Raw genomic sequence first — 18,854 nt, 5'->3', positions numbered from 1 at the left:
AACTGTATTTCTGCACAAAACAATTCCATGGTACGATTCTCCATTAAATTAAATTTGTGAGTGTAAGACTATCAACAAACTTACAACCAAGCCATGCTCTGCGTGTTTGCTTTAAGCTTTAATTTATGCAGGCCATGACACAGCGCTGACAAGGTTATATGGCCTGCGTCTGTGTCTTTAAAGGTTGTATATTAACATGGTGACATAGAAAGAACAGGTGAGTAGCGCTTAGAGGAAAGTTGAAAGAGGAGAAGACTTTCGCACAGGATTTATTTTTTCTTCAAAGCCTTGGTGGATCAGGCAAAGCTTTAATCAAGGCGATCATAAGTTAAGAGTTTTCCGAGTGTTTTGGTGACTTTACTGAACTGGATTCAGGATCGGTGGATACCATGGACTCTCTTTAACGGCTAAAAAACAGAAGCACTCACCTCGGAGCTGAGAATGGGCTCGGGAAGCTGGTTACTGTGTTTGTTCATCTTTGGAATTCTTGTGGCATCGTGTCCTAGTGTTGGACAATGTGGGAGTGGGATTACAATCAACGTTATACTGTTGGATGATGAGGACTCTCCCTGGAGCCTCCAGTATGTGGAAGGAGAAATACTGAAGGCCATAGAGAAAGATTCAGCCATTAATGCTGCCCAGGGTAATGAAATTAAAAACTAAAACAAAAAACAAATCCGCACAAAATCAGACATTTGGATCTCTCGCAACAGCACTCTCTATATACAGTATGTATATTGGTCCACTCAGGTTTATAGATATTGATAATTTAACACATATGTCACTGACTATTATTGTTAATTTATATTTACTGCTTTGCATACTGTTCCTATTTTCAGATTTTCATGTTGCTTTTCCCAAAAGTAACAATTTTAAAGCTGTTTTAGGACTAAAAAAGTATACAAGAAAAGTAAAGCTGCTACTGTTAACAGATATTCTGTAGTTAGTTTCATAAACTAGCAGATTAAAGATCGTTATCCTATTAATTACAAGGAAGCTACCTGCAATGCTTATTAGCTTACTAGCATAAAACGCTTGTTCTACTAAAACTTATCTTATACTAGTTTAGCCTGACTTTTGGTCAACATGACAACATACAGTTTGGTGTTATTTTTGACTCACCCACAGTCTGCAATGATGCCATTATGCAAAAAGTATTGACACCTATTATTTAAGATAATTAAACATAAAAGGTTTTTTTTGGCTAGCAGGAATTTTTTATCTAGCCAAGTTTTTATTAAGTGGCTGTTAGGAAAGCCCTGTAGGGTTTATTTCTAAACATTATCAGTAAAACTTAAACAGAATGTCCCAGTTTATGACACAGGTAATCAAAAGTAGTTGTCTTGTTTGCCAGCTGAAATTTGTTGTTTTATTTTTATTAGCAACTATGATTTTTCAGCTGTAGCTAGCTATTTAAGCTTACATGGTTCTGTGTCTTTTGCTGTTGTGGAGTGTAAACTTCCCCAAATTAATAGATTTTACATATATGGTAGAATTCAGGGCCTACTTCCTCCACACACACACACACACACACACACACACACACACACACACACACACACACACACACACACATTTTATTTCTCTTTAAAACAAATCTAATATCCACATACACACTGCAGTTCAAAATGGAGAGAAAGTCAAAACTAACATCTGGAACTTTCTTTCTTTCCACACACCCAAGATCCAGCTGTGACTTTTAACCTAACTGCGAATTTCAGTGGGTTTGACACAACCTTATACTGGCACCGAGGCTGCCGGAGCAGTTCATGTGAAGCAGTTGCAGAGCTAAACAACCTGACGGTAAGTAGCTACAGTTTTATATTAAAAAATAGAAAGAATATTAGCATGTTGGATGCACATATACATGAGCTTGTGTAACCCTGAGATCTTGCTTCCACAGGACATTCATTTATGGGTTTATGCACCTTTTAGTTCGCAGACCTGCTCTCCTCATTAATGCCATAGACACCTTTTTTGTGCAAGACCACAAATCAAAATAAGACTATGCCAGTCTCAGTAAATCTCTGTAAAAACTTAACAGAATCACTGCTAAGCCAACGAAAACTATTATTTCACTTCCTTTCTGAACACCCCAGTTTTCCTTCAACTACTGTCAAAGACATGCCTTGCTTGGCCTGCTGGTATTTGCTGTCTACTGCCGAAGTCCCACACGACAGCCAAGCTTGAGTCGACTCCTGCTCCAGTTTGCCCCCATGGCAGGCACGGGACACCTTAAGGCCACAGCCCCTTGCAACTGCCTCAGCTAAGGAGGTTCAGAATATGTGTCACCCCTCACCCTAAAAATCTTTTCTAAGCTTTTCCAGAGGTCGAGCTGAAGATCTCCTGGACTAGGGGCCTCTGCCCGATGCTCCCAGCGTACCTTTACTGTACCACTTGGTAGTTACTTGACAGCTCAACTCTCTACCTAGCCAAGACACCTGGTCCAGATGTGATGATGGGATTACAAAATCAAATATCAGTACCGAGTGCACTTATGAATACCCTTTGCAGGCCATTTCCCAGCCTTCAGCCCTCCAAGTTTAATTGTTATTAGCATGCAACATAAGAATGTGAACAATGAAAACTCCCAGCTGGAGTCCGCAGCTGGGCCATCTTCTTCCCCCCGCTTATGCGTTCGGTGCATAAGCGCAAATGACGGTCAGGACCCGTCCCCCGACTTGAGAGCAATCCTCTTGTCCACTGGGTGAAACCCAAACCTACAGGCACATTGAGGGCATCTGACATGGACCCCTCTTGAATGCCTCCTAGGTGAGGTTTTTAATGTCTAACTAGGAGGAGATTTGACATATGGAAGAAATTCTCTCAACTGGCTTTGAGAAGAGCAGGTTGCAGAGTAGCAGTTGGATAGCTAATAGAAGAAGGTCTGGGTGTTTCCACCTCGTGCTTAGGAAAAAAGCATGTATTTTACTTTAGAAATATTTGCAAATTATAGAATTTAATGAGATAAATCTCTGAAAAACACTCCACAGCCATGAACAAGACACAAGTAGAAAAGAGGATGATGTTTGATTCAAATGCACTTGATTAGCTTATCATCAGTAAGTGCGAACACCTCTATAAAAGCAGAGGTTTTAACAGTTTGCTGGTCTGGAGCATTCAGGTAATGCCAGGATTAAGACAATGCCAGGAGTAGATGTTCCAGCAAATTCACCCAAAGCCCAGACCGTGCAATGCTCAGAGAAACTGCAAAAAACCCAAGAGCTACAACCAAACACGCCTTATTAGCACAATACCCTCATACTAACTGTCAAACACCGTGGTGGAGGGGTTCTGTTTGGGGCTTGTTTTGCATCCACAGGATCTGGGATCGTTGCAGTCACTGAGTTGACCATGAATTCCTTTTAAGATGTGAGGCCATCTATCCAACAGGTTAAAAATGGTTCATGTAACAATAATCAAAGCACAGCGGCAAATCTACAACATAATTGCTGTGAAATGAAAGGATCAAAGTGCTGCAAAGGCCCAAAGTTCAGCCTGCCTGAAATTCTGTGTGAGCAACGTTCTAAAGAAGATGGGGGCAAAAATTGCATAAAAATGATTTTAGAGATAAAATGATGACAAAATCATACAAAAAACTTCAAGGTATTCCTGCTGAAGGCACTTGTACAAGCAGGGCTGGGGTCTCAGTTTAACACAAAGTCTTTCACATGATTCTATAAGGTCCTATATAAATTCCAAGTAATGTCTTATTATGCACCACACCTGAGATTTTGCACAGTTCTATGGCATATTGAGTTTTTCCGAGTAGTGTAGTAAACAGATGTTTGCTTGTTTGGTTGTTTTTTGCCTTGGTGCATGCTTCAAGTTTGGAGTATGGCGCATGTAAAATGTTCAAGTTACAAGGCTTTTGGATATGTTGCATCATTTGCGATTTTATCTGAGCAGGTGTTGTAATAAAAATATTTTAGACTTTGTTACACCCTGATGACTTTATTATGTTATATAGTAAAATAAACCTGCTGTCCCACAGTGAGAACATTTTTCCACAAACCACTTCTAGTGCAAGGAAAACAGGTCGATTTCCAAGAACCTGAAAGAAAACAAGAGTTTGGGTCTCAGGAGTTTAAAGATCAGGCAAAATTTACATAAAAATCTGTGAATTATTCGCTGTATATGTTTTTATTTTTGCAGGAATCAGGAAATCTGGGATGTGCTGTGCTTGGACCCACGTGCACCTATGCTACTTTCCCAATAGTTGAGTAAGTTCTGAATTTTCCAAGGACATGATTCTGCCAATAAGGTTGAAAAGGACACTTCAGATTTTCAAACAGGTTTTGCCTGTGTTGCACTATGCTTATCGTTCACCCGTTTATCATAATTAGTCGATACCATTGTCTCCCTCTCTTTTTTATTCTCTTCTTCCAGTAAGGAAGCCGGTATGAGTCTCAGTAGACCCATTCTCTCAGCGGGAAGCTTTGGTCGCTCGTGCGACTACACCTTCAACTTGCAGCGACTCCTGCCACCTGCACGCAAGATCGCTGACTTTGTCAACCACTTCTGGGAACAAAACAATGAGCTCAAACCTTCATGGAAGGCAGCGTATATTTATAAAACAACGAACCCCACAGAGGAATGCATTTGGTGAGTAACCCATCTTTAAGGAGAGACTCATCTGTTGTGAGCTATTACAAAATCTAATAAATTATATTTTTAATTATATTCTAGTTACATTTTTAAATGTAATAAAATGTTTTTAATTTAAATTATGCATTATATTCATTTTCATTTTCAGGTATGTAAGTGCAATTGAAGCGACGGTGGAACCGCTTGCCTTAAATATTTCAATAACGCCTCTACGCAGTCCCACAGAACTGCACAGCGTGCTTACATTACGCAACAGGACATCCAACTGTAAGAATTTTAAGTATTTTTCTCAAACAAGATCGAAAACCTCTCTGTTTTCACAGCGAGACATAACAATGGCTTCAGTTTGCTGGGACAACACACACAGACAGCTTGGATTCTATTTTCCTAAGAGAGCCCAGGGCCTACAAAGCACATTTAATTCAACTATTGAGTTTGTTAATGCTGTCATCACGAGGGAGACTCGGAATTTTCTGTTTCAGAAGGAGAGCTAGCTCGAGGGCCATAATAGCTTTTCTTTGAACTTCCTGCTGCATATTTTTACGCCACATTATGAAGGGTGAATTAAAAAAACATCAACAGTATCAGGCTATGCTTGATGGCTTTAGGTTTTGGTATTAACTTTGGTTTCAAGGTTGAAGAAGTAATTTAAATGGAAATCAAGTTTGTATTTGAGTCCCAAGGCCAACTAGGCAAAAAAAACAGAAGAAAAAAAATAACTGAAAGACTGTTCTGTTACAAATACTTCTCCGCTGCAGTGTTCATCATGTGTGGATCACCAATGGACCTAGTGGAAATTAAAAACGGCTCTAAGGCTGCGGACAGCAGTGATATCGCCTTCATCCTCATTGATCTTTACAGGTTAGTGCTGTTGAATCATTTCACTTCTGTTCCTATTTATTCCACTTGTTTTCTTTTTCTCTAACCCCACAGCAGTGATTCACAATCAGTACTTTCCTAACTGGTGAATGGGTACCTGGAGATTGTAAAGTAGTGACTGACTGATTGAGTGATTTCATGGAGTCAGTTACTGTGTGTCATCATAAGATGAGACTAAGTGTGGGAAGAAGTGAAGAAGCAGACATAGATGAAATAAAAAATTCAATCAGGACAGCTCGAGCCAACGTAATATTATTTCCATCATCTATGACTGCTCAACCATCCAATGGACACAGTTAAAAAGCCTCAGGAGGGGAGAGGAGCAGCAAAGCAGGGAGGGCATCAATGGCAGCGGCAACAAACATGACATTAAGTCACCATGAAAACTGAAAGTTGGGATGGAGCTGGGTTGCAAAATGGCTTGCAGAGGTAGCGGTTATGGTCAGGCTAAAGCTCCTTTGGGATCCAATGTACTATTACTTGATGCCCTGACTAAACACTTGATGTTTTTTGTCAAAAGCCGCACACAGCAGAAGTAGTAAGCCTAATTCAATTTCTGGAAGAAAGATTTTGGACAAAACTTGCCAAGCTAAGTGGCTAACTTAGCACAAACTAGGCTAAATCTATTGACTTTTCAACAGTATTATTATTGAATGATAATATCCATCTTTATACCAATTAAAGTCAGTAAAGCATGGTAAGCAAAGATCTATACCAAGTAAACTGTGTGTATAGAGTAGAAATGAGTAACTAAGCAATCAAATGCAGCTAAATTACTGAATATAATAGAATAATATATAATAATTGAATGAAACTGAAGGAAATTTTTGCACATGTAGAATTTTTCATCAGACCTCTGCTGATTCCTCTACACAGTGATGTATACTACACCAACACATCGTCGCTGCCAGAAATGAAGAACGTGTTGGTGCTCACCATGCCGAACACCCGAAGCTACAGAATCAACCCAGACCTTAAAGACAACAACACGGTGAGCAAACCAGAAATACACAACTTCTCTCTTTGCAGTGCTTCTGTAGCAATACAAAAAAGGTTAGCTCTGATTGGCTGTTTTTGTTCCACTCACTCTGAATAATCAACTTGTAGGGTTTTAAGGGAAAATAAGGGATTAACAATACAGGACTATGCCAACCAGAAATGGACCTCGGAAGAGTTAATAATAAATGTTCAATGAAATATCATTAAATAACGTCTTTACTGAGTATAAAATATATAAAATAATTCATCACCTGTGTAGTGAAGGATGCTCCTTCACTCAAATCTAAGGGCTGTACTGAGAAAGTAGTTCCAACCATCTGTCTCTGTCTGTTCCTCTGCAGATGAACGACTACATGGCCGCGTACCATGACGCAGTGCTCTTTATTGGCCAAGTGATGAGAACAATTTCTAAACAAAATCAGTCTCAGCTTCACAGGGCGGAATATGTGAATGTAAATTACTTCAGAAACACCAAATTTACTGGTAAGGCAGGTGGAAGATAACAGCGAGGAGGGGGAAGTGCTTGCATACAAGCTGCAAGTATGTGTATTAGCAAATACACAAGAATTTACACAAGTTAGCATTTTAATACTTTTTTGGCGGCTGCAGATAGTTGCAGTTAAGCATACTGAGCAAAACAGTAATAGATGCTAAAATTAGCTCGTGAAAAGTGGGAAAACACCATCCACCAAAACACTAATGAGCTGATCTCAGAGCAGACATGGCTACTGTGAGGTCGAACAGATGGAGGCTGTCAACTGCTATCACTTCTTTGTGTTTTCATTGACACAAAGAGTGTTGGTATAACAGCCCGCAGCTGTAAGCAGCCGGTTGTGAGTGCAAGTTTGACTGAGAGACGCATTAAAGGTTTACAGCTGACACACACGGTGAAATGAAGCGAACAGCAGTTTAAAAACGTTTGTGTGATTCTGCTCAGGGATTGCTGGGAATTATACGCTGGACGAGTACGGGGACAGAGACGTGGCTTTCTCAATCATCTACACCACTACTGACAACAAGGTATCTTTTTCTCCTGTTTTCTTTTTTGGCATTTAGCAGTGAATACACGAAGAAAAGATTCAAAATAAAACCTTACTGTGCTGCATCTCTTGCTTCTGGTTTGATGCTAAAATGTGTCTTTTTGTTTTTTTCCTCCCCTCTTGTGTCACACCCAGTACGATATTTTATTCACATTTGACACGGAGCGCAATAAAACCACAGTGGTGGAGGAGGCTCCTAAGTTCATCTGGGGGAAAAGACTTCCCAATAACATGCCAGACAGCGGTACATCGAAAGACACACACACACATACACATGTTTAGCTATATCATTGAGTTCAGTGGGCACAACCTTAAAATATGTCTTAACCTTAATATTTTAAAGATTTATGTTAAGAGAACTTCCTTTTTTGTCCTCTAGAAAGAAGGCATGTCCACCATAATGATTTAGATCTCCACAACAAGGCCTGATCAGTTTGCATCCGCTCAGTCAGGTCGTTTTCAAAGACTTGCACTAATCCAGGTTCCGGTGAATTATATGTAAGGCTTCAGCTGTGGTTTAAGCACCTCTCTGTTTGAGTCCCTGTTTTCATTTAATAAGCATTAATGGTGGGTATGAACAGGAGGAAAAGTTATAGCAACCACAAACTGCTCCACGTACATCAACTTTTGCATGTTTTATATGAAGTGGTTTTATGGCTCAGTTCTTCTTTTGTTTCCTGTAGATGACCTCCTCACAGCCCTATCTGAGATAAGCTTAAATATTATGGCACTTGAACGCTTGGCCCATGTTTATCTTTTGTCCTCTGTGTGTCAGAAGCATCGGCTTGGAACTGAAATGGTGCCTCTTTTTTGTCTTTATTACTGCAGGCCCTGCAATTCGCAACATCATTATAATTGTGTTGGCTGTTACTGTGGTCGTAGTGGCCACGATCGCCTTTATTTTCTACAGGTATGCCGTAGCACATGAGAATAACAGGGAGTTATTAAGTGTGTGGCAGATTTTAATTAAATGTTTGGATTCTCTGCAAAAGGTCATGAATTTACATAAATGATTTTGGCCCCATCATATAATGGCATATATAGTAGTACGGTAGATACACTGCTCCAAAAATTGCAGGAAAACTTTGAAAACACGACAGCTTTTAATGGGAAAAAATCACAGTGGATATTCACATTGATGGGGACTTGGTAATGTGTTAGGAGTGATAAAGTGCCCCAACATGTAATGGAAATGTAATGATCAACCTACAAAGGGCTGAATTCAAAGACACCCCCAAAAATCAAATTGAAGAAAAGAAGCAGCAGGCTAGACCACTTTACAACATGCTCCTGATGAGATAATGGATGGTGTCCTGGGGGATCTACTCCCAGATCTGGACCTGGGTGTCACTGAGCTCCTGGACAGTCTGAGGTGCAACCTGACAGCTTCAGATGGGCTGAAACTGAAAGTCCTAAAGGTGTCAGGCAAGTGTGGAGGCCAGACATCGGTATCATCGTCCAGAAACTTCCTGCATACTCTCAGCATATAAGGATGGGCATTGCTGTGTATTCAGAGGAAGATTTCATCCTGATACCCGATGCCAGTCAGGGTCTGTAGACATCTCTGCGTCCCTCTATGTATATGCCTCCCCAGTGCATCACTGACCCACCACCAAACCAGTCATGCTGAAGGATGTTACAGACAGCATTGCATTCTCCACGGGTTCTCCAAACCCTTTCACTTCTGTCACATGTGCTCAAATGAACCTGCTCTCATCTGTGCAATGCACAGGGCTCCAGTGGTGGACCTGCCTGTTTTGGTATTCTGTGGAAATGTGAATTAGGCTCCACAGTGCTGGGCAGTGAGCACAGGGCCCACTGGAACACACTGGGCCCTCAAACCAGCTTCATGAAGTCTGTTCTGATTGTCTGGTCAGAGACATTAACACTAGTGTCCTGCTGGAGCTTTGACAGTTCTCATCTTGCACAAAAAAAGTGGGTTAAAGCTCTTCTCCAGGCCTGTCCAGAGTAACTGTCTGTGTCCTGAAATCTCCTCTGTGCTCTTGAGACTGTCTCGGGAGACACAGCAAACCTTTTGTAAATGGCACGTATTAATGTGCCAACATGGAGGAGTTGGACTACCTGTGGAGCCTCTGTAGGGTCAAGGTATCACCTCATGCCACCAGGAGTGACACTGACCCCAGAAAAATGCAAAAGTAGTGAAAAAACCATCAGAAAAGATGAAGAGGGAAGAAAATGTCAGCGACCTCCACCTGAAACTGAACTAACCTCCTCTAAACTGACCAGATTAGTGTCCCAGACGTGTAACTGGCTCGATGCTACACTCTGATTAAAAGGTGCTACAATTATCTTTTAGAGCTGTGTATATACGGACTTTCAGGTTACATGAAAAATAATCTGAAAGTCTGTATGTACTATACAGGTTATAGCTCTATTACACTCTCTAAAACATGGACTCATGACATGAAATTTAAATTGAAAGCTGCCTTTTATAAACATAGGAGTCAGATGCTTTTCGTGCAACCAACCTTTACCAATAATCTCCTGATGCAGTTTTTTCTTTCCCGCATAGACAGAACAGAAGAGATCGACTGCTCAGGAAGCGCTGGTCCCACGTGAACTCTGATCTCATCACGCTGATGGAAAATGATGACATCAACGTCATCTCCCTTAATGTAAGTGAAAACACCTCAGTAAACACCTCAGTCAAGTCAGCTTTAAGAATGCTGTGACAGCGACCTTCCTCTAACCCCCGTTAGATTGAAAGTAAGAAGAAAAAGAAGTTCAAGATCCGCTGTGCGCTCTACGATAAGAAGGTAGATGGACAGCATCCTGCAGTGTTTTCCAAATCAGTCAGCATCTAGTGCTTTTGCACTGATGAAAGTGAGTTAGCAGATGTAATCTGGTTGGTGCTTCTGCAATATTTCTTTCAGATTGTGATCTTGAAGGAGCTGAAGAACTCGGATGGGAACTTTGATAAAACCCAGAAAAGGGAGCTCAATGCGGTAAGACGTCTTATCACACTGAAATCCTTTTATTGCCAGCCCTCTTTGTTAATGTTTATCCAAACTCACTAGCACTCCACATGTTTGCCCCCCCTGCAGCTATTGCACATCGACTACTACAACCTCACAAAGTTTTACGGCACAGTCAAGTTAGATCACGGTGTCTTTGGCGTGTTTGAGTATGGCGAGCGAGGCTCGCTCAGGGTACGTATAGCAAAACTTTCAATTTAAATCCATCTTCAGGTCTCAGTTTAAACACAGCCGTCAAGAAGTGTGAAGAATAAAAGTGTATTAATGCAGAACTGGGGTGTGTTTTTCTTTTTCAAGTATGTGCTGAATGACAAGATTTCATACCCAGAGGAGACCTTCATGGACTGGGAGTTCAAGATCTCTGTCATGTACGACATCGCCAAGGTGAGAGAGAAGTGCTTGACTTTGCCCGTGAGCAGAACAATTATCAAAGTTAAGCATTTGCAAGCATCACATGTGGTGTGTGGCATGATAAGAGACCACACAAGTGGAGATTGACTCGTTACTCGCCGCCCTGAGCGGAAAAACGGTCACGTGTATCTGCCATAAAGCAGCAGCATTCACTAAACACCATAAATCATTACAGAGGACAATGCAATGAATGACAGGATCGGTTTTTGTACTGAGAGCTTGACATAGTTAGTAGCAATCTGTCTTAATGCATAACTGAAAAAGGGTTATGAAACTTAGCGTTAGTCAATATTACTCTCCATTCATGCAGCGTGACATAAAAGATCCCTGAATAACTGGTAATAAACTTTTGTACCTGATGTAAACTGCAATGGGATCACTTCACCTGTTACCGTATAATAAACTGAACCCAGAACATGTTCATCATCAAAAAGAAAGGAAGGTTCGCTCAATCCTGACACTTATTTCACGTGAGTAATAATCGTTTACTAAAACTTTAGAAGTTCTATCAAAAGCCAAACGGACAAACTGAGTGTAATGTGACTGCCAGGATTACACAGCGCTGTGCAAAAGTCCCCTCATGTCTTCATAGTTTGCTTCCAAGGAGCCAGATTTTGTTGCTTTGTTCAAACGACTCTTAAGCAATAGTTTTGCAGGCTTTCTGAAAATCTTTTAAAGTTTTTATTTAGACATTGGCTGCTTTTTCACTCATTTTTTGTCCAGTAGACTATGCAAGCATAAAAAAGGGATGAACCAGTGTTGTATCTACACATAACAAACAACTTTGCAAAGAACCCATTTTTAAACTCTATCTTTAGTCATGTTGTCACTGTGAGCTGAAGGATGGACAAGCATAAAGAAAATGGATTTATAGTCTCAATAAGAAGTACATATAGTGAAGAGGCCTCCTTATCTGTAACAACTGTGATCAAAACAAAGCCATTAAAAGACTGTGCCTCTAAAGTTTGATCAGTTTGATTGATGTCACAGTGCGATAAACAACTTGGCAACTTACCAGAAAGACTCAATATTATCCCACTAGTTAATAATTAAATGATTAAACACTTAAAATGTAACATTTAAGTGTTGGTGGGGTTTTTTGTTCTAAGCTTGTTGTTTGATAAGTCAGACCCTGTGAAGGCACAGTAAGCTTTTATATAAGTATTTTTTTCTGGCTCAAAATTATTAAAAAGGTTTGGTTTAAATGAAGAGCAGGATTACACAGGTCTGCAACCAAAGGGTGCATAGGATCTTTTGACTGCTTCTCATAGATTTTTACTCACTGAAACGAGGAAAAATATTTTAAAAATTCAATCTTGTCAGGTTTTCTTAATTCATATTTTTAGTTTAATGTAAACTCTTCATGTTTTGCAAAAGCAAACTGTATGTAATGGAGGGAAATGGAGGTCATTTTTGGATTCAGCACCCTAAAAAACATAACATTTACCAAAAATATCCCATGCGACTGAAAAAATAAATTGTTTTTGCAGACCTGTGTTATGGGAGCTGCTGTTGCACTTGCCTCTGCCTGCCAGCAGAGGTCATTAAACACCAGATTACTCACCGCCTCTTTGATTTTCCATAAATCTCATGACTTCCACCAGTGGAAGGTGTAATGTTGCTCTGAATCCTCTGTGCAGGGCATGTCTTACCTCCATGCCAGTGACATTCAGGTTCACGGTCGCCTCAAATCCACCAACTGTGTGGTGGACAACCGCATGGTGGTGAAGATCACAGACTTTGGCTGCAATGCTTTTCTTAGCCCCTTCCAAGGTGACGCCGCAAACAAAAATCCTCCTGAAATATCTTTTTGTTCTCTTCTTTACCTGCTAACGTTTGTCTGTCTCCACATCATCCTGTCAGACTTGTGGACAGCTCCGGAGCATCTGAGGAACGAGGGCACGTCTCAGAAAGGAGACGTCTACAGTTTTGCCATCATTGCGCAAGAGATTGTTCTCAGGAAGAACACCTTCTACACTGAATCCTGCTCCGACCGATCAGGTTTCCAACACTCAAATACAACACGTGACAGTTACAGTCATTTTGTTTGCAAATGATCATCTCTGCACCACCAAGGTCAGAGTAAAAGAAAGAAGACCTGTTTGATCCGGAGCTACACTACAATGCCATGTGTCTGTGTGTTTCTCAACAGAAAAACTGTCCAGGCTCAAGTCATCCTACTTCAGACCTGATCTTAACTTTGAGACGGCTTCAGAGAAAGAATTAGAGGTTTTTTTATTTCATTCATGTGCCAGCTTTATTTTATTTTCAGTATCTGTTTTGTCTGTATTGTATTCAAATTGTTCTTTCCTCCTGTAAGGTGTACGCGTTGATAAAAAGCTGCTGGGACGAGGACCCAGAAAAAAGACCTGACTTTAAGAAAGTGGAAATTTATCTGGGGAAAATCATCAGGTAATAATGCTCTCTTTATGTTATTGCTGTTTTCAGCTATCAGTGTGCATGTCCTGGTGTAGCCTTTATAGTTTCTGGGAAACGGATTACAGATTTCTAAATATATCTCCCTCCTCATATCCCTTTTCTTCTCCTCTTCATCACTCCAGTAAAATCCATAATCAGGAAAATGAGAGCTACTTGGATAACATGATCAGACGGCTGCAGATGTATTCCAGAAACCTGGAGTACCTGGTGGAAGAGAGAACGGCCCTCTACAAAGCTGAGAGGGATCGAGCTGACAATCTTAACTTTATGCTGCTGCCTGGGTTTGTTTACACTTAAAGAAGAAATGCACATCATTAGACACTTAGAACAATCAGGACATAGATGCTAAATCATTCATGCACTGTTAGAGAATTAGTTTTATTTCTACATTAACAGTGACCAGCACTGAGTTTCAGTGGTTAGCACTGTCACCTTAAAGCAAGAAGGTCACCCCTTGCCTACGTTGGTTTTCTCTACGTTGGCTTGGTTTCTTCTCAGAGTTCAAAGACATCCATGTTAAGTTTATTGGTGATTCTAAATTAGGTGTAAATGTGATTGGCTGTGTATGTACTATGCCTCCAAAAACAAGTCAAAATTTGAAGAAGAAATATGCTAAAAATGCTAAGTGGCTGTAAAAGTTCAGCCAAGCATAAATTGTTGGATTGAATGTTTTTAATGGGTAGTATACATTTATAGCTATATAATTTTTAAAAGTGAATATAAATTTGAGTTTAAACAGCATAAACTATTGGATTAAATAGTTGAAATAGATAAGATAAGTTAGTAGTTACAGTATATAGTTTAAAAAGCTAGCATAAATTAATGACAATAAATGATTAGAAAGGTTACTTTAAATTGTTTGACTGAATTGTTAAAATAATTTTTGTAAACTGACGGTTAAAGCGTTTTAAAAGTTAGCATAAACTACTGGATTAAATATTTTAAATAGGTAAATTAGTGGTTAAATAATGTTTTCGGAGTCTCCTGCATGGGGTGGGAGATGACAGCTTAGCCACCATTGTCCTGTCACTCACCACCTCCACTGGGTCCATCCTAGAACAGAGCTGGCCCTGCGGATCAGCCTGTTCAGTCTCTTCCTGTCCCCGGCAGAGATGTTGCCACCTCAGCAGACCACACTGTAAAAGATGGCTGAAGCCACCTCAGCGTCATAGAAGGTCTTCTGGAGTGGGCGCTTCACTCCAGAAGACCTGAGACTCTGCAGCAGGTACAGCCTGCTCTGCCCTTTCCTGTAGAGGGCGTCTGAGTTATGAGTCCAGTCCAGTTTATTGTTCAGATAAACACCAAGGTACCTGTAGCTGTCAACATTGCATTTTATTCTGTTGTATATAGTATTTTATTCTATTCTATTGTGTACAGTATCTTATTTTATTATCTTATCCTATTCCAGTGTTTTTTCTTAATTTTTGCTTCTGCTGTAAAAAAACAGTGGGACTCATGGAGGTTATCTTATCTGATCTTATGTTAAAAAATTAGCATTAATGAATGGCTATAAATGGTTAAAAAGTTACCATACATTGTTGAATAAAATTGTTAAATGAATAGTTAATACAAACTGACTAATAAAAGGCCTAGTCTAATAGTAACCCTATTAATTAAAAGCTAAATAGTTTTTAAAAAGCTAACACAAATTAATGGTTAAATAGTTACTAAATTAGCATACATTTGTCTCTTTAAATGGTTAGAAATGTTACCTTAATTATAAGTAAATAATTGAAATAATTAGTGTTAATTAATGATCAAAACGTTAGTGTAAATTAACAGTTAAGTGGTTGTAACAAGTAGCATTATTGAACTGTTTAAAAAGGATAGTTTTTTAAAAATAAAGGATACATGGATGAAATGGATGGATGAACTGTTGGGGAAACTTGGGGGGGCCTTTGGTTTAACCAACTCAAAATCAGAATGAAATCTCAATGGAAAAAATGTCTTTTCTTTATTATGTTTCTCTCTGTGGTTAAAAGCCCGGTGGTTAAAAGCCTGAAGGAGACCGGGGCTGTGGAGCCAGAGCTGTACGATGAAGTTACAATATATTTCAGTGACATAGTTGGCTTCACCACTCTGTGCCAGTACAGCACGCCGATGGAAGTTGTGGACATGCTTAACGACATCTACAAGGGGTTTGACAGCATCGTCGACCACCACGATGTGTACAAGGTATTGGCAGGGATGAAACCGAAGACATTCAGGCACCCAGCAATGAGCACGAACATCATGGTTTCCTTTACTATCCTCAGGTGGAGACAATAGGGGATGCCTACATGGTTGCTTCTGGTCTTCCAAAGAGAAACGGGAACAGGCATGCAGTGGATATTTGCCGCATGGCGCTGGACATCTTGGCATTCATGGGCACCTTCCAGCTCCGGCATCTTCCCGGTATTCCTGTGTGGATACGAATCGGTGTACACTCAGGTCTCTTCTTCTTTGTTTTTCATTTTTTAAACTAGTCATTTTGGCAAAGCAATTCACCTCCTGCTGATCTTTACACTAATTCTTCTGTCTCCTGGTTGTTTGTGGGTTCAGGTCCCTGTGCGGCGGGCGTCGTGGGAATAAAGATGCCCAGATATTGTTTATTCGGAGACACGGTCAACACAGCATCTCGTATGGAATCTACAGGACACCGTGAGTGGACACATGTAATGAACAAACTGATTTACACTGACATTTTCTCCAGCCGCTTCCTTTGTTCTCGTTATTTTACATGAATGACTTCCCGTACATTACTCTAGCGCAATTATAGAAGCCAGCAGTCAGCCTAATTAAATAAAGTGACCACAGCCAAGCTCTGTTGTCTTTCTTTTTATCTCACAGCCCTGCGGATCCATGTCAGTCAGCCTACCATAGATATCCTGGAGAGAACAAACTGCAAGTTTGAGTATGAGATGAGAGGGGAAACATACCTGAAGGTAAAGGTTGGTCTCTACATTCAATGTAGCAGCATGTCAGCCAAATTAAATTGAGATACAGCGACAAAAATCTTCACTGCGACACTGATGCCAGTGACTGTGATGACTATGTGGGGTTTTTTTTAGGGTAAAGGCACAGAAACAACTTACTGGTTGACAGGTGAAACTGGTGAAGACTACGATCTTCCTACTCCACCCACAACGTGAGCAAAAAGGAGATAAAATCCTTTCACATGCAGCTGCGCATCTGAGATTCACTCTTTCAACATGGTGCTTTCTCTTCCAGTGAAAACGTCCAGCGGCTCCAGCAGGACCTCGCCCACATGACCTTGACGTGTTTGGAGCGTCGCTCGCGAGGTTCCGTGCGAAGGAAGAAGCTGCTACCAAGTCAGAGCAAGGAGGACACCAGCGACCAGGGGTCAGAGGTCGAGTCTGAGAGCAGCCTTCCCGAGTACCTGCATCTAGCCACTGTGGATAACACACTCAGTACCTTCCTGTAGAGCATGCTGTAACTATTTGCCTGTTATTGCATATAGAGCAGGAAATCAAGCATAGAAAAATGAGGAATTAAAAGTCCTGCGTCTAAAGACCTCAAATATTCACGCATTATTTCCTGCCATCATTTTGGGTGGTTGGAAACGGCGGGTGGAAACTTTGTACTATGTAATTGATGTTATTTTTTACCCACTCAAGTGTCATAGCTGAAAGCCAAAACCTTAGATTTGTTCAGTGCAGATTTTTTTCTATAACCAGTTGGGGGGTTTTGTTATCCTCCGTCAAAAGAAAAACGGTCAAAAAGGGCATTTTAGGCCAACTTTGAAGGTCAGGTACTCTGCTAAAACAAGATTTAGCATATTCAAGGATTCATTTTTATCCAAATTTTGATTCCAGGCTCAGCTTCTAGCTCTTTTTCCTTTTATGCCAAAATTATTTTTTGCTACATCTGTATTTTTACACCTGTGAATGTGTAATAATATGGTTCAGAAATTGATCTACATACATCTATAAAATAGTGTGGAAACCCAAACTGAAGTTATGAGAAAAATAAATAAATAAATAAATAAAAGCACAAAATTTCAGCACCAGTTATATCACAAAAAACAAACAAACCCAAACACAGCTGATGCTCATGTGGTCAGGTGGCAGCGTTTTTGGATTTGATTCACTTACTATGGAATGAGCCAGCCGCAGCACCCTCACATGCCAGTGCAGATGCTGCTAATGGCCTGTTCAACTAACAAAACACAGGAACACGATAAGAACAGAAGAGGCCGTTTTGCACAGACAGAAATGCAGGTTCGCCCTTTTTGTGCATTGTACAGTTTGGAAAAGGTTTTAGAACTACAGTAATACAGTTAATGTATTTGTAATATATCCTGTTGTTTTTGTCATTAATGTTCATTGATTGTTTCTGCTGCTTAGCTTAAAACTGGGTTATTCTATTTATGTACAGCGCTTAATGTGTATTTGTTTCCACATTTGTCAGCCAGTAGGTAAATTATAGGTCTCATAAATATCTATAGACAATGCTTATAAAAGTCACAACTCAGCACCATCTGCATTTATTACTTTAACCAAATGACGGCCAGTTTTTGACTCCGTATACATCTCATGTCATGCAGAGGAGGCTGTATTGAGGAAGCTCAGGGAGGAAGATGCTGCACTGCAGGCCCTTGAAAAAGTGCCTTTGTTATTGTATAGAGCAGCGGTCCCCAACCTTTTTTGCACCACGGACCGGTTTAATGTCTGACAGTATTTTCTCGGACCGGCCTTTAAGGTGTTGCAGATAAATACAACAAAATAAAATGATACGACCAAGACAAAAACTGTGGTATTTTGTAAATACAATAATGAAAGCGAAGTCACCGTGTAATTGTGTAACTTTATTAGCAGCGTCCTCCTGAAATGCGCCGCAACAGAGTAACATCAGTCGTGTCCAAATTCATGGGCTGCATCCTCCTGAGGACCCGGCCTTCGCGGTCTACGTGGGCCGGGTCCTCAGGAGGTCGGGTAGGCCGGAAGTAAACTGCTGTGAAATTGGACGGTCTAGCCTTCTGATTAGCGTCACTGCTGTGTCGGTGGAGTTTAATAAACTCAGCCGTCTGCTCCTTGCTATCTAAAATATAACAGGACACTGGCGTAAATTCTCGACCATTTCACACTTCTGTTTAATCAGTTTTCTGTTTGACGTTTATTAATCGCCCGGGTGGGTTCCTCCTTGGTGTTCACACAGCTGAATAAAGTTTTATTTTATCTAATCTAATAACTTTAATCTCAGCCAAACCGATTTACTCGCGAACAAATAAAACACTGAAAAAAGCCAAACAATAACATTTTTAGGTTGTCTAAGTGACTTATTTATTACGTTTAACCTGAGTAGCGAAAGCCCGCGGTGATCTGAAACTAATGTGCCGGGAGTTGTGCCATTCTCGGCGGCTCTAGTGATTCTCGAGCTCTCGGCTAGCTATCGAGCTGGTGGGTAACAGACGTCTCCGAAAACGTCGAAGCACTTTTGCAAATATGCGATATCTTGATAAACCGAGCAGATATTTGAAGTT

The 18,854-nt window shown here is 40.4% G+C and overlaps 1 protein-coding gene across 4 annotated transcripts; it reads left to right on the top strand.

Moving 5' to 3' along the window:
• On the top strand, positions 1–18,050 carry gucy2cb (guanylate cyclase 2Cb). 4 transcript variants are annotated; one of them, XM_005934415.2, is made up of 27 exons: positions 3–643; positions 1,685–1,803; positions 4,156–4,223; positions 4,390–4,605; positions 4,757–4,875; positions 5,367–5,469; positions 6,364–6,478; positions 6,828–6,969; positions 7,424–7,506; positions 7,662–7,770; positions 8,355–8,436; positions 10,060–10,162; positions 10,247–10,303; positions 10,421–10,492; positions 10,592–10,696; positions 10,820–10,906; positions 12,574–12,706; positions 12,797–12,934; positions 13,086–13,162; positions 13,254–13,345; positions 13,495–13,653; positions 15,355–15,547; positions 15,628–15,802; positions 15,914–16,012; positions 16,202–16,302; positions 16,423–16,499; positions 16,583–18,050. In XM_005934415.2, the coding sequence occupies exons 1-27, from the start codon at positions 442–444 to the stop codon at positions 16,794–16,796; spliced, it is 3,240 nt and encodes a 1,079-aa protein (XP_005934477.1). In that variant the 5' UTR covers positions 3–441; the 3' UTR covers positions 16,797–18,050. The 4 variants fall into 4 exon arrangements, with proteins under 4 accessions (XP_042081652.1, XP_042081653.1, XP_005934477.1 ...); XM_005934416.2 differs by having other exon boundaries at positions 4–643; positions 16,202–16,296; XM_042225718.1 differs by having other exon boundaries at positions 1–643; positions 12,574–12,934.
• The last annotated feature ends 804 nt before the right edge of the window (positions 18,051–18,854 follow it).

This window comes from Haplochromis burtoni, unplaced genomic scaffold (assembly GCF_018398535.1).
Source record: "Haplochromis burtoni strain Fernald_Lab_line unplaced genomic scaffold, NCSU_Asbu1 Contig_180, whole genome shotgun sequence".
In the NCBI taxonomy this organism is placed as follows: domain Eukaryota; kingdom Metazoa; phylum Chordata; class Actinopteri; order Cichliformes; family Cichlidae; genus Haplochromis; species Haplochromis burtoni.
Note: the sequence above shows the minus strand (reverse complement) of the source record. Positions and strands in the feature narration are given on the sequence as shown.